General features: G+C 35.3%; 1 protein-coding gene and 1 long non-coding RNA gene across 7 annotated transcripts; both read left to right on the top strand.

Annotated features, from left to right (window-relative positions):
* The first annotated feature begins 4,776 nt into the window (after positions 1-4,776).
* On the top strand, positions 4,777-26,908 carry LOC125473288 (TMV resistance protein N-like). Of its 6 annotated transcripts, none has more exons than XM_048575943.1 (6): positions 4,777-5,380; positions 5,480-6,596; positions 6,697-6,972; positions 7,079-8,170; positions 8,285-8,380; positions 26,230-26,908. In XM_048575943.1, exons 1-6 carry the CDS (start codon positions 4,863-4,865, stop codon positions 26,647-26,649), a joined length of 3,519 nt encoding a protein of 1,172 aa, XP_048431900.1. In that variant the 5' UTR covers positions 4,777-4,862; the 3' UTR covers positions 26,650-26,908. The 6 variants fall into 6 exon arrangements, with proteins under 6 accessions (XP_048431900.1, XP_048431903.1, XP_048431899.1 ...); XM_048575946.1 differs by lacking the exon at positions 8,285-8,380 and adding an exon at positions 20,693-20,702 and having other exon boundaries at positions 4,782-5,380; positions 7,079-8,171; positions 26,154-26,908; XM_048575942.1 differs by lacking the exon at positions 8,285-8,380 and having other exon boundaries at positions 4,782-5,380; positions 26,134-26,908.
* LOC125473291 lies at positions 16,401-18,866 on the top strand. The gene is made up of 3 exons (XR_007255197.1): positions 16,401-16,709; positions 17,683-17,769; positions 18,811-18,866. It is a non-coding gene; the product is annotated as an uncharacterized LOC125473291 (long non-coding RNA).
* Positions 26,909-27,084: the final 176 nt, after the last annotated feature.

Here is a 27,084-nt window from a genome sequence, read left to right as displayed (position 1 = left end):
TCCGCTTTGGGCCCCGACCACGCCCTCACGGTTTTGTTTCTAGGAACTCACACGACAACTTTCCGATGGGTCACCCATCCAGGGAATGCTCTCACGCGCTACTCGCTTAACTTCGAAATTCCCATGGAACCCGAAGCCAGTGAGCTCCCAAAAGGCCTCGTGCTAGGTAGGGATGGGAATATACATATAAGGATTACTCCCCTGGGCGATGTGGGATGTTACAAATAACCTCATTTATTAATTATATTTTTATTTTTTAATTATTTCTCTTTTTTCTTCCTAATTTTTAATGTATTAATTTTATTTCATTATAATTTTCATTTTCATTTCATTTATCGTAATATATTTTGTTGAACATTTAGATAAACTAATTTTTGTTATATAATATATTTCGATGTACTTTGTCTTCTTTATTTAGGTACATTAAATTCATTGTAATACATTTCGATGCATAAATTTAGGTACACAAATTTCGGTATATACATTTCGATACAAACATTTAGGTACATTAATTCAATATAATACATTTTGGTACTCACATTTTGGTGCATACATTTCAGTACACACATTTATGTATATTAATTTAATATGATATATTTTGGTACATAAATTTCGGTACTAACATTTAAATACATTAGTTCAATATAATACATTTCGGTAATAACATTTATGTACATTAATTGAGTCTTTCAAGTTTTAAGAATATTAAATAAATTTAAAAAATTAAAAAACTTTTTTTGGTCAAAAAATAAATTAAAATTTGTATATTAATAAATTTAAATATTTAATGGGAGACATTAAATAAAATGCACATTAATTATTTTGAATAAAGGACAAATTAAGGAATTATAATCAATATGTAATCTAATACCATATTTATTTTAAATTTCAATATTCTTAAAGGATTAAAGTTAAAAAACCCCGAAAAAAAAAACCCATCTCTTCGTCGTCTATTCCTACTTTGGTGTGAGTGATTTTGGTGTGAAGTTATATTGGTTGAAATAAAATTTCTTTTAAAATATTTTAACATTGTGAATTTCCAATGATAATTTTTGGTAAACGAATGGTAATTTTGCCTACTGTATTCAGTACTTTACAAGTAATCATCAACTCATATTCAAACTTTTCACTCACGAACATGTGCTCGTTACATGATTATTTATTTATTTTCGTTATATATAAGGGGATTGAAAACTGTTCATTGATACTATTTAGTTTAAATTAATTATCGCAAATACATCGAGAGTGAGCTTCCTTGAAATTTTGTAACTATTAAGTCAAGTCTTCTTTCACGTGTTTTTGGTTGTCAAGTTTTGTCCTTTCATTTTGGTGTTGGCTGTGACAGCCCGTCCCGAATTATTTGTACCGTAGGTGTGAAATGACGATTTTGCCCCTTGTGGTTTTTTGTCATTTTGGGGTGATTATTTTGTGGTTTTGTTGGCTGCATCTAGACCACCTCTGGGTGTGTTTAGTTAGTATTTGTTCCTCTAGACTGCACTTGGCTTTCTGTGCTCTTACACTTGCACTTGCACGTTAACTACATTGTTTTGTAGTTTGGTTTTTATTTATTCGTACTTTTATTATTATTTTTGCTTCCGCACTATGCACATGGTTACGTCACTCTCATGTGACGGCTAGCACGCCTTGACTCCGATCGGGGTGTGTCATTGGCCGAGTTCGGCTCTTTCTTGTGGATTACCCGTTATTTTTTTAGTCTTTGTTTTGGCTCTGTGTACAATTGTTTATTTATTTATAGAGATGCTTTCGTTCTCGACTGATCAAATAATTTATCGTTTCTTTAGTTTCTTGGTTTGATCATGCAATTTAAATATTATTTGATTATGCAAATAATTAAAAGAGAGGATTGGCGAAAGAGACATAATTTTTTTTGGGGAAATCTAATAAAACCAGGCCAAGGTTTTCTGTTCCAATTACGTGTCTCCTCTACGTCTTATTCTTAGTTTTTTGACACTGTTCTTTCGCATAATTTTGAATTTAACAATGCTTTTTTATGGATTGAAAAAAAAAATTTTCCAAAGCGGCAACATATATTTCATAAGGTAATGCAATGAAGACTAAATTCGTATACTAAATTTGCACACTAATTGATGTGTCACTAATAGAAATAAGCATGTTTATCAACGTTAACTAATAAATCAATCATCAACTTCCATGTTCTTTAATTTCCAAAACTTTGTCCACAAATTTAGGCGTGTATATTTTAGAGATATTAGTGGATTTATAAATTAAGGGAGTTTAATTTATTTGTAGAGATTCCATGAAATTTTTTTATTCAACTCTCTCAAAATCTCAAGGAAAGAGGTGAGATTTGTGATGCTTAAATTGTACTATGAAAGCTCTCAAATTCCCTTGAATTCCTTAACTTTTTAAAATTCTTTAAAATAAATCATAATCGAATACACCTGGAATGCTATAAATTTCTTTGAAATCTTAATTAAATACAAATATTTTTAAGGATTTTAATATTATCTTAAAAGTTTGATTGAATACATGTTGAATTTTAGAGAATCACTTAAAATCATGATTAAATACCTCTAGATTCATTAAAAACATTAAAACCCCTCAAATTCTCAATTGAATACAGGAGTGCGCTTTGCCTCACAATGGACTAACAATAATATGGATCAAATTCTCCTTCGGCCAGAATCGAACTTAAAGCATTTTATTTATAAACGAAGAGGAATAACACTATATTATAGTATTAAATAATTAACATTTAAATGTTAACCCTTGATAATACCTCAGCCTCAACCAATATCTCTCAATAATTTCATTGGTTGTTTTCACTTTAAATTAATTCCACAAGTAAAAAATTGTTGCAGTCTTACCAAGCAAGTGGTTAGAAACCGTCCAACATGTAATTGGAAAGGACCTGGCTTCTCTGCCACCCCAGTTCCCATACACTCTCATCTCCTCTTATTTTGTGTGGTCACAATTAAATCATGTTAACATTTTATATTAATTTTTTTATAAAGATAATAAGATAAAAAGTAATAATTATATAAAATATTAAAACGACTTAACCGTGACCGCATAAGAGGGGATGAGATTCTATGAGAACTAAGAGGGCAGAGAAACCAGGTAAAATGGGGTTTTGGTCCCATCAGGACTAACTGAATGAGAAGAGTAAGCCGCCAATCCAGACTTTTTGGTACAATTTCCATCTCTTGTTTTGTTTTTAGTGGAAAAATAGTTTTCTTTTTCTTGCATAAATTGTTAGTTTTGGCACTACAACACTATACTACACTTGTTGTTGTGACATCCCACATCGCCTAGGGGAGTGATCCTTATATGTATATTCCCATCTCTACCTAGCACGAGGCCTTTTGGGAGCTCACTGGCTTCGGGTTTCGTAGAAACTCCGAAGTTAAGCGAGAAGGGGGCTAGAGCAATTCCATGATGGGTGACCCACTAGGAAGTTGCTCGTGAGTTCCCAAAAACAAAACCGTGAGGGAATGGTAAGCCCAAAGCGGACAATATCGTGCTACGGTGGTGGAGCGGGCTCGGGAAGTGGTCTCCCCGGGCCGGGATGTGACAGTTATTGTTGTTGTTATCTTACCTCACTTAATTATTTTGTGTTACTTATTTTATCTATAGATAGAATGACAAGGTGAGGGAAAAAAATTTCACACAAGCGGAGAATTACAAACGAATATCTCCCATCAAAGAAAAGAATAAACAGGTTAGACTTTGTCAATACAAGTGTCTTTCGATACCTAAATTAGACTTAAAGGATGAATGAGAATTAAAGAGCATAGGTTTTTTTTTTTTTTTGGGTGTGTGGAGGAAATGATCTTCCCTTTTCAAAATTTAGTTAATTATTCGGTGTTAATTAACATTTAAAAGCTACTTTGTTTTGAATCTAATCTAAAAATAACTATTAGCGTTGATTGGTTAATTAACATTTAAGAGTTAATCCTTGATGATATGCCTCAATCTCAACTAATTTCTCTCCATTATTTTATAGGTCTTTTTCGCTTTAAATTAATCTCACTAGTCAGAAATTGCTGCAATCTTACTAAGCAAGTGGTTGGAAAGCATCCAGCAACTACTTGGAAAGCGTCCATCAAGTCGTTGGAAACCTCCTCTAGAATGCATGGAGGCCCTAGAAGGATTTGGATTTCATCTGGATTCTAATTGTGAGAATACGAAGAATTTTCACATTCTAACCGTTTATTATATATCGTGCGATCACAAATTATTTTGAATTTTTTATTTAAAATTAACCATAAATAGTACTTAACGAAAACTTGATCGCACAATATACAATAAACGACCATAATACAAGAATCTCTAAAACTCCAAGAAAAATCCAAAAAAGATCCTCATCCGCTCTAGAAAATGAATAATTATTTTTGATCCAATTTAGCAGCAGAAGTGGGAGTAGGTAGAGCGCTGCCTGTTCGCACTTACTTTTCTCAATCTATTTGAGCAATTTACTTGTCAATAATGGATTTGGTCCTTCGGATCCCATCCGAATCCAAATGGTAGGGATCTAAGGATTCTCATATCTTAACTATTAAAGTTAGAAATCATTTGAATTTTATTATTTAAAATTAAATACAAATAGTATGACAAAAACTAACCATATAATATATAATAAATTACTAGGATATGAGGATCTCTAATATTCCCAATATTTGGATCCGAATGGGATCCTCATCCAATTAAGTCCGCTGGTCTCTTCCTTTCTTGTTGGATTGATTCGTATTATCCCACTTGGCTTCCCCACGACTTTCACACTTTCTCTCTTCCATTATTTCCTTTCCCCAAAACCTCTCTGCTCATACTTTTGTGTGATTTTGATAGTGGTTTTTCGTTCACTTTTCATTTGCTTTGCAATGGCGATGAGCACCCAAAGAGCCTCTGCCCCACTTCTTTCTCTCGAATTAGCTCCTCGATGGAAGTATGATGTGTTTTTGAGTTTTAGGGGTGTAGACACCCGCAAGGGTTTCGTATCCCATTTATACCGCGAATTGTGCAAGTTCCAAGGAATTACGACTTTCCTTGACGATCGAGAGCTTGAAGAAGGAACAAGTATTCCACTTGAGCTCCCGAGTGCGATCAAAGAATCGAATGTTGCAATAGTTGTTCTTTCACCAAACTATGCTTCTTCCAAATGGTGCTTGAATGAACTTACAGCCATTCTTCAATGCATGGAAGCTAGGAACTCAGTTCTGCCGGTCTTTTACGAGACAGATCCATCTGACGTTGGAAATCAACGGGGATCTTTTGCCAAAGCCTTCGCAGAGCATGAAGAAAAGTTCATCACTACCGACGATAAAAAGAAGGTTGTCCAATGGAAAGCTGATCTAAAAAGATTGTCCAAAATTTCTGGTTGGCATTCAAAGCAATCCAAGTAAGCATGCATGAACAACTTTAAATTCCCATGTCCTAACAGAGTCAAACTTGAATGCTTCGTTTATGTATTTTTTATTGGTTATTTTATACCTTGTAGGTGTGAAAGTGAGCTTATTGAAAAAATCGTCAACAGCGTGTGGAGGAAAGTGCAAGTTGCGTTCACCGTGTCAGATTCCTCACATAAATTAGTCGGAATTAATTCTGGGCTTGAGCAACTAGGTTCGCTATTAGCTCATGATGCCAATGATGTTCGCTTTATAGGGATAATGGGGATGGGCGGCATCGGTAAGACAACCCTTGCCAAGCTAGTTTATGATAGAATCTTCCATCATTTTGAAGTTTACTGCTTTCTCGCAAATATAAGAGATCGTACTCTAGTTAGTCTTCAAAAACAACTTCTTTTCCCAATCTTGAAAGAAAAGATTGAGAAAGTTCGGGATCAACAGTGGGGAATCATATACACAGAGAAGTGCTTAAGCAACAAAAAGGTTCTTCTTGTACTTGATGATGTGGATCAAATAAACCAGCTACAAGTACTAGCTGGAAAAGAAGCTTGGTTTGGTAGTGGGAGTAGAATTATCATTACAACTAGAAATGAACGTTTGCTGGTCCAGCATGGCATAACTTTATGTCATAGTGTCAAGTTGTTAAATGATTCTGAAGCTCTTGCTCTGTTTAGTCAAAATGCCTTTAAGAAAGATCTGCCCGAAGATGGGTTTTTGGAACTGTCTAAGTATTTCATTAATCATGCTGGAGGCCTTCCATTAGCTCTTGAACATTTGGGGTCGGCTTTGTTTAAGAGAGGTCTAGATGCATGGAATAGTGCACGGGATAATCTAATGAAAATTCCTAATCCAACAATTTTTGATAAACTCAAAATAAGTTATGATGGACTAGAAGAGATGGAGAAGAGAATTTTTCTCGATGTTGCATGTTTTCACAAAGGGAAGCACACGCAGCGAATAATTGAAATGCTAGACAATTCCCTTGATATTTCAAGCCGGATCTTGATAGATGCTCTAATTGAGAAATCTCTCCTGACCTCTGAAAAATGCTTCCTGTATGATACTTCAGTCAAGTACAGCTGGATAGGGATGCATGATTTGATACAAGATATGGCATGGAGAATTGTTGGTAACGAGTCTAAAGAGCCTGGCCTGCGGAGTAGGTTGTGGCTTCCCAATGACATTTTTCATGTATTCATGAACAATACGGTAAGAAGTTATGTAAGATTACCAAGTTCGATAGAAGATATTATTTTTTTGGCACGATACTAAATGTGAAATTGACATTTCCAACATTCTTGGTTATTAGGGGACAGGAGCTATTGAAGGCTTAAGCCTACGGTTACTCGAAAAAGAAGAGGTGCACTGGAATTGCGAAGCCTTCTCTAACATGTCTGGACTGAGGCTTCTGGAATTTGACAATTTGATCGTTTCTTCAAGTCCCAAATTTCTTCCATGTTCCTTGAGAATTATGAATTGGAGTTTGTATCCTTCCAAGTCTCTTCCACCAAGCTTTCACCCGCGTTTCCTTACTGAACTAAAAATGCATGATAGCAAACTTGTTCGGCTTTGGGATGGAAAAGAGGTAAGAATATACCCAATGAATGCTATTTAACAATTTTTTTGTGTCCAACAAAATTGTAAGCTTTTGGAATTGGAAGCTTATATACATTATTTGTTGTATTCTGCAGAATTTCCCCAACTTGAAATATATTGATCTTAGCAACTCACGTAAATTGATAAGTACCCCAGATTTTACTGGTCTTCGAAATCTTGAGAAGTTGTTTCTTCAGTATTGTACGAATTTGGTTGAGGTACACTCGTCTTTTGCAGTTCTTAAAAGACTTAAAGTTTTGAGACTTGGTTTCTGTGAAAGTATTAAGAGTCTCCCAAGTGAGCTAGAAATGGATTCCCTTGAAGTTTTAGATCTTACTGGATGCTCCAAAGTGAAAAAGATTCCAGAATTTTCAAAACAGATGAAAAATTTGTCCGAGGTTTCATTAGGTCGGAATGCAATTGAGAAATTACCTTCAACAATTGGACATCTGGTTGGCCTTACTGTTTTGTTTATTAATCATTGCAGAAATCTGTTGGATATTCCTATTGAGATTTGTAATTTGAAGTCTCTTAAACAGCTGTGGATCAACGGAAGTTCAAAAATCGAAAAACTCCCAGGGAAGATGGAGTTTTTAGAGGAACTTATTTTGGGGCAAAACGCAATAAGAGAGCCACTTGTTGATATGAAAAATCTCAAACATATTTATGCTTTTGGGCAAAACGCAATAAGAGAGCCAAGGGAAGATTGGGGCCTTCTCCGCTTATTTGGAATTAGAAAGAGCGAAGAGCCTTGTTGGGGTTTGGTGTTGTCTTCTTTAAATCATTTGCGTTGTTTGGAGGACTTACGACTATTCTCTTGTGATCTTGGTGAAGGTGATATCCCCCATGATATTGGTAGCTTGTCCTCTTTACGAATATTAGATCTTAGTGGAAACAATTTTACTACCCTTCCAGCAAGCATCAAATACCTTTCTCGACTTGAGTCTCTTCGCTTGCAGAGGTGCAAAAGAATTGAGCAACTGCCAGATCTTCCGTCAAATAGCAATTTACACGTAATCGTAGATAATTGTACCTCCTTGAAAAGGTTGTCGGATCCCTCGAAGTTGAGCAGCAGGTATGCCAATATTTATGATTTTACTTTCAGTTCTCGGAATTGCATTACATTGGTTGAAGATGAAGACTGGATGAATACAATATGTTCAAGGATCGTGAAATTCGCCAGTAAGGTACTCTTGTCTCTCTGTCTCTCTCTGTCCTTCTCTCTCTCTCTCTCTCTCTCTCTCTCTCTCTCTCTCTCTCTCTGTTCTCTGAATTGCATTACATTGGTTCTTTTGGTGCAGGGAATCTGTCGTTCTTTGGATTGTAATTATATTGAATGCCCCGGAAAGGGGATTCCCGAGTGGTTCAACAATCAAACTGTGGGACATTCGCTAAACATGGAAAACTATCCTGATTGTAGTCTCGGAATTAAGTGTTTGCCTGGGATTTTATGTTGGATTTATGAAAGAGAGCATATGGTGTCCGAACACCTTTGGATATTTTATTTGTCTCGAGAACAATGTCAGGAACAGTATTCATTTGAAACAAATTATTATCAACCTGGAGGAAATGGACCAAATATGGTGAAAATTTGTGGGGCTCGTTTGGTTTACAAGCAAGATTTGGAAGAGCTCAACCGAACATTGAAAATCTTGAAGCGAACGCATGGATATTGCGAAGAAGCAGCTTCAAGTAAAAGTGGTAGTTTTGATGACCAAGAACAAGCTCACAAAAGGCAGAAGGAAGAATAAAAATTGCTTTCTGCTTTATTTAACCATTCAATGCTTCAGAGTCGTACTTGGAAAGCTAAACATGGTGCTTTTTCTCAGAATCTATGTTAGTAAGTCACCATCTCAATCCCAGTATAACCCACCTGATATTTGATTATTTATTTTGCCCTCAAAGCTAATTTATTTGATCCAGCAATGAAGTATGTGTACGTACTTCAAAAAAGATGCAAAGTCGTATTATGTAAATAAGTTTTCAACAAAAAGTGCAAGGTATGGAAGATATGTAAGCAATATATGTTATGACATTTTCACATCAGCCGAATTGAAGCAAAATTTACTATGCTATGAACAGATAAGTAATATAAAAATGCTTGGACAGTGCCGATCATGATATGTGAAAACGGATGAGGAAGCTGTCTGTACATCTTTCTTCAAATAAATGCAGGATATTCTATAACGATGTTGTGCATGTTATGAATCTTTTCTTTTTTGTGGGTACTGATAATTTTGAACTCAAACTGAAACTAGATTCTTAATGGCGAGACTAAGACGCAACCAAAAAGTGAATAAGTTTCTCGTAACGGGTTAATTTCAGCTTGATTATTTTCAGAATGCAACTTCAGCTGCAGATGTTGCCTAACTGAACTATTTTAAACATGGTTGGAACTTGGTAGAATATATCGAAAACTATATTTTTTAACTTTCCAAAACACGTTTGTTCTCGGCCTCCAAGACCTCATGTTCTTTTTCAGTTGCCCTTTCTTTCCGTATAGTTTCTGAATTTTATGTATCATGCAACTTGCAAAGAGAGCTGAGGCTTTAGTTTTCCAATCTGTTACTACTCCAGAAAATAACCAAAAAACCAGAGCTGACGTAGTATATATCTGCCCGTTCTGGTATGAATTCAAACATGCGGTGCCAAAGTAGAGAAACTTCTGCCCCATGCTAAAATCGACACCATCGACTCGACATCCACAATTTAGGTTTATTTTTGGTCATTCTCTCTCCTCACTCTCGCTCGTAGTTAGTCGAGGTGACAGGATGCGAATGTTCTTCCAAAAGTGCTTTTTGAGCAGATATGGTGAGATCAAAACTCCATACCATGCTCAACTAGAAGACGGTCATCTCTTATTGTAATGGTAATTCTACTTCTCATGCCAAACCAAATCTATATTTCCGGCTAGTAATTCTATTTGGTGTATTCCATTTACTTTAAACTACATATTAATAGAACTCTCGTTATCAATTAAAATTCCATAAAACTACAGTTTTAATTCTCTAATTAAAACTGAATATAATTAAAAATGATGGGCAATTTAGTAATTACAAGAACACAAATTTTGTTGTTTTTTAAAAGCATCATCCACATATGGTTTTTAATGTCTTCAATTTAAAAATAAATAAATAAAAGATAAAAGATAAAAATAATAATAATAATAAAATCTTTATCTACTCTCTCCCCGCTCTCACATTCTCTCACACTCTCTTACTCTCTCCATCCATTTAAAAAAAAAAATTAAAAATGTTCACACACACTTCATCTTTGGACATTACTATTTATCAAGATGAGAAGAAACTTTTTATCCTGTAAACAATTTTTTATCAAAGCCAATTAAAGTCAGAATTTAATGGTCCGAAGAGGGTGAAGAGGTTTTAAATATTCGGACTGGGCTGGAAGAAGGTAGGTGGAAGTCAAATTTAATAATCATATGGAAACTGCTAGTGGATTGTATTTTGGGCTTAAACCCAATTACCATATTTCATTCAGATTTTCTTGCTGGACCTATAACCGTTATGTATGGGCTTTTTTGAATTTGTTGAGCTAAATGCCATAATTATGTAGTTTTTTCTTTGTTGATTCATGTGTAGAATTCGATCTTGAGATTTCTTTCAATACTAAGAAATAAACCAATAAATATTTTCATTCTATTCTCATGTCGTAAACTTTACTAACTACGCTAGAAACCAAGAAGAATGTGGATATGAGTGGATATTATCTACTATCCAAGGGCCCAGATTTTGTGTTAGCAGTTATTAGTACTTCACGGGTTCTTCCATGCTTATACTCTTTGATGTCATCAAGTTTCAGCAAGCAAAGTACATCCTTGCGTCAAAGGCTGCAACATCTACCCTAACTGGTAACTGCTAGGCTGCTTTGGGTGGTCCTTCGTTTAATCTGCAGTCGGCCTTTTCCTCAGATGCAATGCCAAAGAATTATCTTCATATCTTCATAGATGTTGGTGCAAGTGTGTTGGGGTTGTGTTATTTGCAGGTAACTTAAGTAAATTTGTAAATATCAGATCATTTGACACAATCAAACATATAATATACAAACAACTTTTTGTTTTTTATTTTTTTCTGTTAATATTATTGGCTACAATAGTAACATGTATTTAATACAATCATCATCTGACGGTCATATGTAATTCATATGAATATATATATATATATATATACATATATATAATCAAGAGACCATATCAAAAGAACTTGATAAATAATTAGTGACACTTGCAGTTTGTTTGTACTCGTCACAACATGGTGGGGTACTACGAAGTGAAAAGAACTTGATGAGTAGAGGATCTCCTGAACCTCTATGGGTGTTTTGTTTGTTGTGTCTTCCTCCCACTACACATCTATATTTCCTTCGGGTTTTAAAAAGCTCACTAGCTACTATGGTAACGATAATGATAGACAACCAATTGGGTAAAATGTAGTTGGCCAATCGAAAAGAGAATTAGGACTTGTTCGACAAATACTTTTAAATGACTAAAAACTCTTTTAGAAAAAATATTTTTAGATTCCAAAAGCACTTGAAGTGCTTCATGCTAAAAAGTACCAGTTATGTACATCTTGCTGGAAGCACTGCAAGTGTTTTTCCCGAATTAATTTGCATTTTACTTAAAGTTTGGTTCCAAAAACATTTTATCTAAAAATATTTTCAATCTTTTAAAAGCACTTACGAAAAGTCCTCAAAAGAGTGAAAGTGATCCTTAATTTGTATGCAATGGTCCCATATGCATGGCAAGAAGGCGACCATGCCAAGTAGGTAGGTTTTGTGGCTGTGTCAAATCAACTTTGCAATTTTGGCTTCTTGTCCGCAAAGCAAGCCTTTGGAAGCCTCGTTCCTACATTATATACACTTCTCGGTTCTCACATCATGAAGAATTCTTCTTTCGCTGTACTTACCACCCGAAGTAGGATGTAGAGACCACGGTAACCAGTAAAAAATGTATAATACAACTAAGTAGGATGTAGAGACCAGGGTAACCAGTAAAAAATGTGAAACTATATGAACAAAAATACAAAGAAATCTGGTTTGAATCGTTTGACAAAAAAAAGGAGGGCAAAGATGAGGGTTGCAAATAATAGTTGATTAGGTTGCTTTAGAAATAACATTAAAGTCGATTTTAAAACCTCATTCTTGAGTTTCAAGAAACCACAAAGCCAAAGTAAACAAAACTGTTAGAAAAATATAAGCTATGATGTCGTTTGACTCAATTTCTTCACAAGGACAATTCATCTTCTTTTCGTGTTGTTAGAAATTTTTTTACACAGTTGTTAGGATGGACCCGAAACTACTCTGGTCCCTTAGTGGACCGCCATTGTCACATCCCGGCCCGGGGCGGATCACTTCCCGGGCCCGCTCCACCACCGTAGCACGATATTGTCCGCTTTGGGCTTACCATTCCCTCACGGTTTTGTTTTTCGAAACTCACGAGCAACTTCCCAGTGGGTCACCCATCATGGAATTGTTCAAGCCCCCTTCTCGCTTAACTTCGAAGTTCCTACGGAACCCGAAGCCAGTGAGCTCCCAAAAGGCCTCGTGCTAGGTAAGGATTGGAATATACATTTAAGGATCACTTCCCTGGGCGATGTGGGATGTCACAGCCATGCACTGCCAGCTGCCACCATTCAGAGTTAACAAAAGAACAAAATTAGGGTTAGGGTTGTCGAATTAGGGTTAGGGTTTGGGAAAATGTGTAAACATAAGGTGCTATATACCTATAGTGTGAGTTTTTCTCTTTTTAGTATTATTCATGGGTGAGTACGTAGATAAAAGCATCGATCATGTAAGAAAAGCTGAGGGAGAAATCAGAAAGCAAAACAGCCACCTTGGTAGAACATGTGCTTCAAATAACTGCTTACCATATTCCCTCCTTATTTTTTTCTTGAAGAACAAAGTCCCACAAGTTTTAGGGGTTTTTGGCTATTTTGACGTGGCTTCTCAAACTAAAGAAAATTAAATCATGCTCATTGCATGTAAGAATAAATCTGATCTTTAAAGAATCGAGGAAGATGAAATTACTGTCGACTTCAATAGTAAGTTTCTACTCTCAATATACATAACGCATAATTGGCTTAAGATTATTGATGCCCAATATGTATGTATAACAGTGTGAACTTACTTATAGAGCAAACCGAAGTTATTCGCTCCCACTTATCTGGACAAACTTAATGATAAGAATGTTAAGCTTCAATTAACAACAAATTTTCCTAACTTTCACTTACTCGAACACAATAAGTAATAAATTAATAATTCAACAAATTGCTTAGTCGAAGTACAATTTGATTTACAAGCATCAAAATGAATTACAATTTCACTAGAGACATGATCATTGGGACAAAACAAAGCCAAAATTGTTTGATTCTACTTATCCACATAATGACTAACATGATCATCATTCAACCAATTGCTTAAACAAAAATCTTAAAAGGATCCATACACAACACCATGAATGATTATATAACAATTTCACAAATTCCCTTATCAAGTCAAAAGCGATTTAAAGCATCGATAAGATATTATAATTCAAAACTACCGAGCCAAAATACCCTTAGACTTGTACTCACATTTGAACACTTGATTCTCCTGCTGACACATCCCGATTTGGATATCCACCAAAAGGGGTGTGTGGATAGCACACCCCTAAATCAAAACTGAAACTTAAAACTATTGATGAAGGTGCTCAATACGGAATGTAAATTGCAATTGTTATACTAATGGTGCAGTAAATATACGAAAAGTTCCCATCGTAAGTACGGAAGAATATTACACAAAACTACAAGAATTAAAAATTCTCACATTAATTGGACTGTACGTCAGAACTCCCCAAAATTTTGTTTGCCAAAGAAGTTTAGACCTCGTTTGGATGTGTTTTTGAAATGATTGAAAGCGCTTTTGGTAAAAATGTTTTTAGAACCAATCATTAGTAAAGATGCAAGTAAATTCTGGAAAAGCACTTAAGGTGCTTCCTAGAAGAATCACATAACTGATGCTTCTTGCAGAAAGCACTTTTAGTGCTTTTGAAACCCAAAAATGTTTTCTCTAAAAGCGCATTCAATCATTTTAAAAGCACATCTAAACGAGCTCTTAACTACTAAGTCTTGGAGGGACGCAATACAGAAAGTGTGAGCGAGAAAAATAAGTGTAATAAAACTTTTGTTTTTATCAACATAATATAAAACCAAGTAAAAAAGATAAATAATTTTTTTTAATTAATAAGGGTTACAAGGAATTTAAAATATATATTAAAGGTTCAACTCAACTTTTTATGAAAATAACTTTTAAAAGCAACATGCATACTGCTTTCAAAGATAATGTCTGGAGGCTACTGCTTTTAAAATAAGCAAGATATTTTGTTTTTACTAGACATTTTTTTAATGCTTAATTTTAAAGTGAAATAGCTTTTGATGAAAAAACAATATCAAACAAGACTTTAGTTATAAGTGTTTTTAGTTATTAGAAAACACTTCCTAATATTCAAACAAACCAAATACTCGTTTACGCATTCGAGTTCATGCATTCATTCTTTTATCTTTAGGAAGTAAAGAATGACTATATTTTAACACGCACATTATTGATTGATATTCATGTTTACAAAGGAGTCGAGTTTTTTTGTTGGATTTTCTCCACTTAAAAATGCATAGAATATTCGTCCATGTATTTCCTTAATACAAATCAATGACATTCGTGTGCACAAATTAATATGGATTTATGAAACATTGGTGCAATTGTAGGTATTCACACACTCCTACATTCTCCTTGTTTGGGTTCAAAATCTGCTACCTTCGGCGTTACAACAGCCACCAAATCCCTCTGAAGTTCTGAACCCACCTTCACTTGTGCAATACCTTCTCTACCCTTCTCCAGTCCTTCTTGTGTGTAGACCAACGTACAACTTGGTCGCTTCTCTTTTCGCCACATCACTCCTAATGAAGGCCATTATCGTCATCGTGTTATTCTCGCAACGCTCAAACCTAATACCACCCGTAAAGAAGAAAAGGATGCATCACTTGCACTCTTACAAGGACCCAAAATCATCACTAAAGTCTAACCACAATCTTATAATGATAAAGTGTTTTTGAAATTGAATATATCATAACATATATGAGTAGTTACGTAAACATTTATGTAGCACAAAACGAAAAACGAAACACAAAACTTAGACTACAATTACATTCAGTTCAAATTTGGCTGAAGACATTACACCTTGCCAATTTCCAGCAATGGAACCTTTGGAAAATAACAAATAAAACTCTTGCAAGAAAGAAAAGTTATACTTATATGGCCGGTTGACACTACTTATATAAAAAGAGAAAACCAAAACTGATTGTTGCAATCTTAATCTTACAACAAAACGTTTTTAAAAACAACATACGAGGAGGACACATCTAATTAGTGGCTTGTTTAACCTTGTTTATAAAAAGAAAAACTTTGAGTAACTTTCCACCTTGGTCATGTGTTAGAGTAAATATAGAAATATAGAGAATAATCTGAATGATGACTTTGAGGTACAACTTGAATCGTTTCCTTAAAGTGTTATTTGCTCCCACTAGAATGAGTTTGCTAAAGGGTTCTTGGCAAGTCACTTCCAGGATACAACAAAGTATGAAATATTCGATTAGCAAAACCGAATTGCATTCCCTTAGAAATAAGTAGAAAGAAATTGTATGAATGTGATGGAGAGAAGAGAGAGTAAGGAATGTAAAAATAAATTTCTGAAATTGTGTGTGAAACATTATGCCACAATAGGTATTTATAGGCATTAAAGCACTCGTTCATCAAGTCTTTTTATTTTAGTTAAAGATATACAACCCTTCTTAATAGTGTTGACCCAAAAGATATATCTTCTATTTAGAATTTTCAGAAAGTAAATTTTAATTATTTATATCTTTTAATTCTACTCATACAATTTGAGTAAGCATCATATTTTTTTAATTAAAAGTTGTAACAATGCAGCACCAAGTCAATATAATATATATATATATATATAAAATAATTTATATATTTATTATTAAAATCTCTAACATCATGTAGTTTCAACAAGTTCGTACTCAGTTGCATCAAATTCTAAAATTGTAGATACATATTTTATTTTATTTTATTTTGCGAGTTTGATTTATTTGATCGGTAGTACTCAATTTTTCACAGGTTTGACCAATTGTGCTTTTTACAGACTCGGGCACGCCCCACGGCCCCCACCCATCCCCCTAAATTTTCTCTTTCCAGGGAATTTTCTCTCTCTTCTGTTCCCTCCCTCGCTCCTTCGTCCGGTCCGCTTCCCCTCCCGTCCCATTCTCCGACGCCCTTTCGTCCCTTCTCTTTTCTCTTTCACTCCCTAAATTCCTCTCTGAGGCCCTCCTCGTTTTTCAACCCGCCGTCGGTCTCTCCGCAACCAGCTTCCCAACAGTCCACGGCTTCGAGCTCAGTTTCTTCTTTGCTCGGAGTCAAAGATCAGAACTGGAGGTCTTAGGGTTTCGGCAGATCTGCGCCGCGTAGTGTAGAGAAAGAGAGAGCTGAGCAGTGGTGGTTGTGGTGGTGGTGACGTGGCCGTTGATGGTATTGCACGGAGGCGCGAGAGACAGTTGGAAGGTAGATGATGAACGGAGCTCCGGCGGGGGATCGGAGAGGGTGGTGGCGTTACGGTAATTTCTGTCACATGGAATGGCAGATCTTGTTAGCTACGGGAATGCCAACCGTGACATCGACCAGGTCGGTCTCTTTCTCTCTAAATTCTCTTTGCCTCTTTTTTGTTTTTGCAAATGTATCAAAAAGTACAAAGAAAATGAAATAAATTCCTAATTATTTATCTGTTTAATTACTTAGAAAAGCAGAAGATTTGTTTTTCTCCTCCAAAAAGTGGAAATTGGATGGAGAGCTCTTTATTTTTAGCTTGATACTTTTAAGTTTTGTAGGTATGTTAAAAATGTGAGGGAATTTTGATTTGGTAATTGAAAAACAACTCTCTAGATATAATTACTGGGAACATAATCTTCAGGTATGTTAAAAATGTGAGGGAATTTTGATTTGGTAATTGACATACAACTTTTTAGATATAATTAGTGGGAACATATTCTTCTCAAGGTTTTGGTTTTGAGGATCACTTCTGGGTTCATCGTTTTTGGCTCAATGGATGCAGTATGGGTGCTTTTACAGAACCAAACAGGGCCAAAGTTTCGAACCAAACAGCGCATTTTCCATATCGGCAACTGGGTTTGCTCCGAGGCATATGTAAAGTACTGACATCTTTGAACGATAAATGTCTAGTGATTATTGCGACAGAGTGATCTAATGGAAATGGCATTGCATGGAAACCACATTTTACTTTCTTCGCAGGGTGTAAAACCTGCTGCTCTATTTGGAACAGTTTTTATAGTAACTTGAGAAGACGCATAGGGTTTCTTAATATCTTAAAAGTTTGGATTTAGCGATTTATTCTCTGAGTCGCAGGATAACGGTTATGAATTATGATATGTTTTGGATGGTTGTAACTTGTAACTGGATGAGAACTAAGTTGGTATGCTTCTTGAGTTGGAAGTCAAAAAGTCATTACTATATGCGGTATGGAGTTCAGGGTAACGTTTTAATTAGAATAGCATTTGATATGGTCCTATGTTTAGTTCATACAGCGTTTATCCGCCCTTCATATCTTTCTCATGGTTTTGAATGATTAAATGATTTTCAGGCAATAATTGCTTTGAAGGAGGGTGCTCAACTACTGAAATATGGTCGTAAGGGAAAGCCTAAGTTCTGTCCATTTAGACTTTCTACTGTAAGTTTGTATCTAAAGCTTCTCAATTAGGATTTATTTTTTATTTTTAAAATATTGGTGGTTTGTCCACTCCATGGAAGGAAAAGAACATGGTGTGCTCAATTATTAAGGTTGAAATAAAAAATTTATTCCACAATTCCTGCATGAACAGACAGTAAAATTTGTAAAAGGATGAAGTCAAGAATGGTACGAAACATATTTAATTGAATTTCCTGCTTAGCAGTGGTAATGTAGTGCCAATTAGGTAATTTCTATCTTCTCCCACAAGCATACAATTTCCATTTGTGCTTATAACGGAAAAGATAAAATTTCTCAAGTTTCCCTTCTGCTAATTAAATTAATAACTGAAGGGGAAATCTGAGTTAATTTAGGTTCCGATCCATATGGCAGATTGGAACCAAAGGGTACAGTAGGCAGTTTGCCAGATTCTATGGCATATTTAATTTGGATGAGAGATTTGAGAACTTATTCATAGTGTAGTTTGAGGTCAGTCAAGGCAAAATATGGTCTATAGTTCTTGGAGAAACATATCATTAATAGCTACGAAGGTTTGATAGACTATACATTTCACCTTGTAAGGTATTGGAATATGTTAAATGTCAGTTGACATTAGTTGTGCTGCTACGTTGCTGCATAACCATGCTACTTTGTGTTTTGATGTATGCATTGTAAAATACTGCTAATGGGACAGCATTTCACTGGCCTTCTGTGGTAGATAGCATTTCAATGGCCTTCTATGGTTCTTGCTTGTGATTATATTTATTGTATTTTAATTCACAAATTTTGTCTGCTTAAATTCTTTCTATTTTCTACTTACTGCTGCATTTAATAATTTCAGGACGAATCAACTTTGATCTGGATTTCAAGTATCGAAAGAAGTTTGAAGTTGGCTTCTGTCACAAGAATTGTTCCTGGACAAAGAACTGTGAGAAATTTGATATAATTTTTTAGTACATGATTGGCATACATTTACTGCAGTTTAAATTTAAGTCTTCTAGCGATGCTTATTCTAATTTCATCTTGCTCCAAAATTTGTTACAGGCTGTCTTTCAACGATATTTACGTCCTGAAAAGGACTATTTATCATTTTCTCTTCCATACAATAACGGAACGCCGTCTCTTGATCTGGTTAGTGGTGGAAGCTCAAAATTATTTGTCTTTACATTGTTTCCTATTTTTATTTATAATAACAATATTTATGATAATCTGTCATTTGCGTCCAGATTTGCAAGGACAAAGTTGAGGCGCAAGTGTGGATTGCAGGCCTTAAATCACTAATTTCCTCTGGCAGAGGTGGGCGTTCGAAAATTGGCGGATGGAGTGATGGAGGCCTCTACCTTGATGTAAATATGCCTACTTAGAAACCTCTTTTGTGGTTAAATTTTATGTTTTCTCTTGTCTTGCAGTGATCTGTGTTATATAGGCATCAACATGCTGTATTGGAGCTTTTGAGCTAAATTTGAAATGCTGAAATACTATGATAAGATTCTTTTATTATTTTTATTTAAATTTTAGTATTTGATTCTTAAAGAAATTAAACTCCTCCTTGCATAGACATAGTGTTTTTGCATGTTAAATATATATTTTTCTTTCCCTTTGTAATTTTTGGATTGGCTTTTTTTTATAGACATTTTTTTATCTTATTTTTTATTACTTTATATGTTTAATATATATGTGTGTGTGTGTGTGTGTGTATATATATTCTAAATGAGTCATCCAACCTTATAGTTCAGTTCATATGATTTTATTGTAGTCATCCAACCTTTATATGGTGAAATCACACACGCACATAGACTTTGGATGTATGAAAGTTTCTCTTACATTTCGATATGTATAAGTACACCTGTTGAATGACTGCCTGCTTATCATGTTTTCGGGTACTTCAGGGTGGCAAGCACTTGACATCAAAGTAGTGGATCCCAACAGTGAACAGACCGAAGTGTGAAAATTCTTGAAAGAGACATGTATAACGTGATTGGAAGCCGTCCAGCAAATAGTTGGAAACTGTCCAGAATAAATGGGGCCCCAAAAAAAGAATAATTATTTTTGCTCCTAAATATAACGCAGCCTGTTCACACTGACTTTTTTCAATCTGTTTTTGCAATTTCCTTGTCAATTAAGTCTGTTGGTGTTCTGTGTTCATTTTGTGGTTTTCTTGTTGGATTGATTCGTATTGTCCCACTTGGCTTCCCTACAACTTTCATTCTTTCTCTCTTCCAGTTCCATTATTTCCTTTCCCCAAAACCTCTCTTTTGGTCTGCACCTACTTTTGTGTGAGTATTTTCGTCGTGGTTTTTCGTTCACTTTTCATTTGCTTTGCAATGGCGATGAGCACCCAAAGAGCCTTTGCACCTCTTCTTTCTCTCGAATCAGCTCCTCGATGGAAGTACGATGTGTTTTTGAGTTTTAGGGGTGTAGACACCTGCAAGGGTTTTGTATCCCATTTATACCACGAATTGTGCAAGTTCCAAGGAATTAAAGTTAAAAAACCCCGAAATTTATTTTACATTTCAATATTCTTAAAGGATTAAAGTTAAAAAACCCCGAAAAGAAATACCCATCTCTTTGTCGTCTATTCCTACTTTGGTGTGAGTGATTTTGGTGTGAAGTTATATTGGTTGAAATAAAATTTCTCATAAAATATTTTAGCATTGTGAATTTCCGATGATAATTTTTGGTATACGAATGATGCTAGTAATTTTGCCTACTGTATTCAGTAATTTACAAGTAATCATCAACTCATATTCAAACTTTTCACTCACGAACATGTGCTTGTTACATGATTATTTATTTATTTTTGTTATATATAAGGGGATTGAAAACTGTTCATTGATACTATTTAGTTTAAATTAATTCTCACAAACACATCGAGAGTGAGCTTCCTTGAAATTTCGTAACTATTAAGTCCAGTCTTCTTTCACGTGTTTTTGGTTGTCAAGTTTTGTCCTTTCATTTTGGTGTTGGCCAAGTTCAGCTCTTTCTTGTGGATTACTCGTTTTTTTCTTAGTCTTTGTTTTGGCTCTGTAAACAACTGTTTATTTATTTATAGAGATACTTTCGTTCTCGACTGATCAAATAATTTATCGTTTCTTTACTTTCTTGGTTTGATTATGCAATTTAAATATTATTTGATTATCCAAATAATTAAAAGAGAGGATTGGCGAAAAGTGACATAATCTTCTTCGGGAAAGCTAATAAAACCAGGCCGAGGGTTTTCTGTTCCAATTATGAGTCTCCTCCACGTCTTGTTCTTAGTTTTTTGACACTATTCTTTCACATAATTTTGAATTTAACAATACTTTTTTTATGGATTGAAAAAAAAAAAAATTTCCAAAGCTGCGACATATATTTCATATGGGTAATGCAATGGAGACTAAATTCGTATACTAAATTTACACACTAATTGATGTGTCACTAATATAAATAAGCATGTTTATCAACGTTAACTAATAAACTAATCATCAACTTCTATGTTCTTTAGTTTCCAAAACTTTGTCTACAAATTTAGGGGTGTATATTTTAGAGATATTAATGGATTTATAAATCCATGAAGTTTACGGGAGTTTAATTTATTTGTATAGATTCCATGAAATTTTTTGATTCAACTATCTCAAAATCTCAAGGGAAGAGGTGATATTTGTGATGCATAAATTGTAATACGAAAGCTCTCAAATTCCCTCAAATTCCTTAACGTTTTAAAATTCTTTAAAATAAATTCATAATCGAATGCACCTAGAATGCTATAAACTTCTTTGAAATCTTAATTGAATACAAATATTTTTAAGGATTTTAATATTATCTTAAAAATTTGATTGAATACACGTTGAATTTCAGAGAATCACTTAAAATCATGATTGAATACCCTTAGATTCATTAAAAACATTAAAAACCCTCAAATTCTCAATTGACTACTTGAGTGCGTTTAGCCTCACAATGGACTAATAATAATATGGATCAAATTCTTTTTCGGCCAGAATCAAACTTAAAACATTTTATTTAGATAGTATTAAATAATTAACATTTAAAAGTTAACCCTTGATAATACCTCAGCCTCAACCGATTTTTCTCAATTATTTCATAGGTCATATTCACTTTAAATTAATCTCACTAATCAGAAATCACTTCAGTCTTACTAAGCAAGTGGTTGGAAAGCATCCAGCAAGTACTTGGAAAGTGTCCATCAAGTAGTTGGAAACCGCATTTAGAATGCATGGAGGCCCCAGAAGGATTTGGATTTCATCGAAATCCAATTGTGAGAATACTAAGAATTCTCACATTCTAACCGTTCATTATATATCACAAATTATTTTGACTAAACATAAATAGTACTTAATGAAAATTTTATCACACAATATCAATAAATAACTATAATATGAGAATCTCTAAAACTCCAACAAAAAAATCCAAAAAACATCCTCATCCTCTCTAGAAAATGAAAAATTATTTTTTGGTCCAATTTAGGAGTAGGAGTAGGAGTAGGTAGAGCGCTGCCTGTTCAAACTTACTTTTCTCAATCTACTTGTGCAATTTACTTGTCAATAATGGATTTGGTCCTTCGGATCCCGTCCCGATCCAAATGGTTGGGATTTAAGGATCCTCACATCTTAACCGTTCATCGTAAATCATACAATCATAAATCATATAAATTTTATTATTTAAAATTAAATACAAATAGTATTTGAAAAAAATTAACTGTACAATATATGATGAATGGTTAGAATGTGAAAATCTCTAGAATCCCTACCTTTTGGATCTAAATGGGATCCTCATCCAATAAAGTCCGCTTCTTGGTCTCTTGCTTTCTTGTTGGATTGATTCGTATTATCTCACTTGGCTTCCCCACGACTTTCACTCTTTCTCTCTTCCATTATTTCCTTCCCCCAAAACCTCTCTTTTGGTCTGCTCATACTTTTGTGTGAGTATTTTGATTGTGGTTTTTCGTTCACTTTTCATTTTCTTTGCAATGGCGATGAGCACCCAAAGAGCCTCTGCCCCACTTCTTTCTCTCGAATCAACTCCTCGATGGAAGTACGATGTGTTTTTGAGTTTTAGGGGTGTAGACACCCGCAAGGGTTTCGTATCCCATTTATACCGCGAATTGTGCAAGTTCCAAGGAATTACGACTTTCCTTGACGATCGAGAGCTTGAAGAAGGAACAAGTATTCCACTTGAGCTCCCGAGTGCAATCAAAGAATCGCATGTTGCAATCGTTGTTCTTTCACCAAACTATGCTTCTTCCAAATGGTGCTTGAATGAACTTACAGCCATTCTTCAATGCATGGAAGCTAGGAACTCAGTTCTGCCGGTCTTTTACGAGACAGATCCATCTGACGTTGGAAATCAACGGGGATCTTTTGCCAAAGCCTTCGCAGAGCATGAAGAAAAGTTCATCACTACCGAAGATAAAAAGAAGGTTGTCCAATGGAAAGCTGATCTAAAAAGATTGTCCAAAATTTCTGGTTGGCATTCAAAGCAATCCAAGTAAGCATGCATGAACAACTTTAAATTCCCATGTCCTAACAGACTCAAACTTGAATGCTTCGTTTATGTATTTTTTATTGGTTATTTTATACCTTGTAGGTGTGAAAGTGAGCTTATTGAAAAAATCGTCAACAGCGTGTGGAGGAAAGTGCAAGCTGCGTTCACCGTGTCATATTCCTCACAGAAATTAGTCGGAATTAATTCTGGGCTTGAGCAACTAGGTTCGCTATTAGCTCATGATGCCAATGATGTTCGCTTTATAGGGATAACGGGGATGGGCGGCATCGGTAAGACAACCCTTGCCAAGCTAGTTTATGATAGAATCTTCCATCATTTTGAAGTTTACTGCTTTCTCGCAAATATCAGAGATCGTACTCTAGTTAGTCTTCAACAACAACTTCTTTTCCCAATCTTGAAAGAAAAGATTGAGAAAGTTCGGGATCAACAGTGGGGAATCATATACACAGAGAAGTGCTTAAGCAACAAAAAGGTTCTTCTTGTACTTGATGATGTGGATCAAATAAACCAGCTACAAGTACTAGCTGGAAAAGAAGCTTGGTTTGGTAGTGGGAGTAGAATTATCGTTACAACTAGAAATGAACGTTTGCTAGTCCAGCATGGCATAACTTTATGTCATAGCGTCAAGTTGTTAAATGATTCTGAAGCTCTTGCTCTGTTTAGTCAACATGCCTTTAAGAAAGATCTGCCCGAAGATGGGTTTTTGGAACTGTCTAAGTATTTCATTAATCATGCTGGAGGCCTTCCATTAGCTCTTGAACATTTGGGGTCGGCTTTGTTTAAGAGAGGTCTAGATGCATGGAATAGTGCACGGGATAATCTAAAGAAAATTCCTAATCCAACAATTTTTGATAAACTCAAAATAAGTTATGATGGACTAGAAGAGATGGAGAAGAGAATTTTTCTCGATGTTGCATGTTTTCACAAAGGGAAGCACACGCAGCGAGTAATTGAAATGCTAGACAATTCCTTTGATATTTCAAGCCGGATCTTGATAGATGCTCTAATTGAGAAATCTCTTCTGACCTCTGAAAAATGCTTCATGTATGATACTTCAGTCAAGTACAGCGAGATAGGGATGCATGATTTGATACAAGAAATGGCATGGAGAATTGTTGGTAACGAGTTTAAAGAGCCTGGCCTACGGAGTAGGTTGTGGCTTCCCAATGACATTTTTCATGTATTCATGAATAATACGGTAAGAAGTTATGTAAGATTACCAAGTTCGATAGAAGATATTTTTTTTTTGGCACGATACTAAATGTGAAATTGACATTTCCTACATTCTTGGTTATTAGGGGACAGGAGCTATTGAAGGCATAAGCCTACGGTTACCCGAAAAAGAAGAGGTGCACTGGAATTGCGAAGCCTTCCCTAACATGTCTGGACTGAGGTTTCTGGAATTTGACAATTTGATCGTTTCTCCAAGTCCCAAATTTCTTCCATCTTCCTTGAGAATTATGAATTGGAGTTTGTATCCTTCCAAGTCTCTTCCACCAAGCTTTCACCCGCGTTTCCTTACTGAACTAAAAATGCGTGATAGCAAACTTGTTCGGCTTTGGGATGGAAAAGAGGTAAGAATATACCCAATGAATGCTATTTAACAATTTTTTTATGTCCAATAAAATTGTAAGGTTTTTGGAATTGGAAGCTTATATACATTATTTCTTGTATTCTGCAGAATTTCCCCAACTTGAAATATGTTGATCTTAGCAACTCACATAAATTGATAAGTACCCCAGATTTTACTGGTCTTCGAAATCTTGAGGGGTTGATTCTTGAGAATTGTACTAATTTGGTTGAGGTACACCCGTCTTTTGCAGTTCTTAAAAGACTTAAAGTTTTGGAACTTTTTTTCTGTGAAAGTATTAAGAGTCTCCCAAGTGAGCTAGAAATGGATTCCCTTGAAGTTTTAGATCTTACTGGATGCTCCAAAGTGAAAAAGATTCCAGAATTTTCAAAGCAGATGAAAAATTTGTCCGTGGTTGGTTTAGCTTGGACTGCGATTGAGAAATTACCTTCAACAATTGGACATCTGGTTGGACTTACTCTACTGAATATTAATGATTGCGTAAATCTGTTGGATATTCCTATTGAGATTTGTAATTTGAAGTCTCTTAAAGAGCTGTGGGTCAACGGAAGTTCAAAAATCGAAAAACTCCCAGGGAAGATGGAGTTTTTAGAGAAACTTGATATGGGGAAAAACGCAATAAGAGAGCCACTTGTTGATATGAAAAATCTCAAAACGCTGCGTGTTTCTGGATCAATAGGTAAGCCAAGGGACGAGTGGGGCCTTCTCCGCTTATTTGGAATTAGAAAGAGCCTTGAGCCTTGTTGGCGTTTGGTGTTGTCTTCTTTAAATCATTTGCGTTGTTTGGAGTGCTTAGAACTATCCTATTGTGATCTTGGTGAAGGTGATATCCCCCATGATATTGGGGATAACTTGTCCTCTTTACAAATATTAGATCTTAGTGGAAACAATTTTATTACCCTTCCAGCAAGCATCAAATGCCTTTCTCGACTTGTGTCTCTTTTATTGAAAAGGTGCCAAAGACTTGAGCAACTGCCAGATCTTCCGTCAAATAGCAAATTACACGTAAACGTAGATAATTGTACCTCCTTGAAAAGGTTGTCGGATCCCTCGAAGTTGAGCAGCAGATTTGCCAATATTTATGATTTTACTTTCAGTTCTCAGAATTGCATTACATTAGTTGAAGATGAAGACTGGATGAATACAATATATTCAAGGATCGTGAAATTCGCCAGTGAGGTACTCTTGTCTCTCTCTCTGTCTCTGTTTCTCTCTCTCTCTCTCTCTCACTCTCTCCCCCCCCCCCCCCTCTCTTAATGGTTCTTTTGGTGCAGGGAATCTGTCGTTGTTTGGGTCATAATTACATTGTATGCCCCGGAAAGGGGATTCCCGAGTGGTTCAACAATCAAACTGTGGGACATTCGCTAAATGTGGAGCTACCTCCTCAATCATGTAGCAGCTGGATGGGAATTGCTTTTTGCGTTGTTTTTGCACCGCCTAAGGAAAACTATCCTTATTTTAGACTCGGAATTAAGTGTTTGCCTGGGATTTCATATTTCATTTATGAAACAGAGCATATGGTGTCAGAACACCTTTGGATATTTTATTTGTCTCGAGAGCAATGTCAGGAACAGTTTTCATTTGAAAAATGGTATCCAGTTGGAGGAAATGAACCAAATGTGGTGACAATGTGTGGGGCTCGTTTGGTGTACAAGCAAGATTTGGAAGAGCTCAACCGAACATTGAAAATCTTGAAGCGAACGCATGGATATTGTGAAGAGGCAGCTCCAAGTGAAAGTGGTAGTTTTGATGACCAAGAACAAGCTCACAAAAGGCAGAAGGAAGAATAAAAATTGCTTTCTGCTTTATTTAACCATTCAATGCTTCAGAGTCGTACTTGGAAAGCTAAACATGGTGCTTTTTCTCAGAATCCATGTTAGTAAGTCACCATCTCAATCCCAGTATAACCTGCCTGATATTTGATTATTTATTTTGCAAGGTATGTGTACATACTTCAAAAAAGATGCAAAGTCGTATTATGTAAATAAGTTTTCAACAAAATGTGCAAGGTATGGAAGATATGTAAGCAATAATGTTATGACATTTTCACATCAGTCGAACTGAACAGATAAGTAGGTGTAGGGATAATAATGTAAAAATGCTTGGACAGTGCCGATCATGATATGTGAAAACGGACAAGGAAGCTGTCTGTACATCTTTCTATAACAATGTTGTGCATGTTGTGATTCTTTTCTTTTTTGTGGGTACTGATAATTTTGAACTCA

This window comes from the organism of the source record quoted next, unplaced genomic scaffold (genome assembly GCF_019419815.1).
Source record: "Pyrus x bretschneideri cultivar Hongxiangsu unplaced genomic scaffold, Pyrus_bretschneideri_v1 Contig81, whole genome shotgun sequence".
Lineage (NCBI taxonomy): Eukaryota > Viridiplantae > Streptophyta > Magnoliopsida > Rosales > Rosaceae > Pyrus > Pyrus x bretschneideri.
The sequence above is the reverse complement of the archived record's forward strand: the minus strand, read 5'-3'. Positions and strand labels throughout refer to the sequence as shown.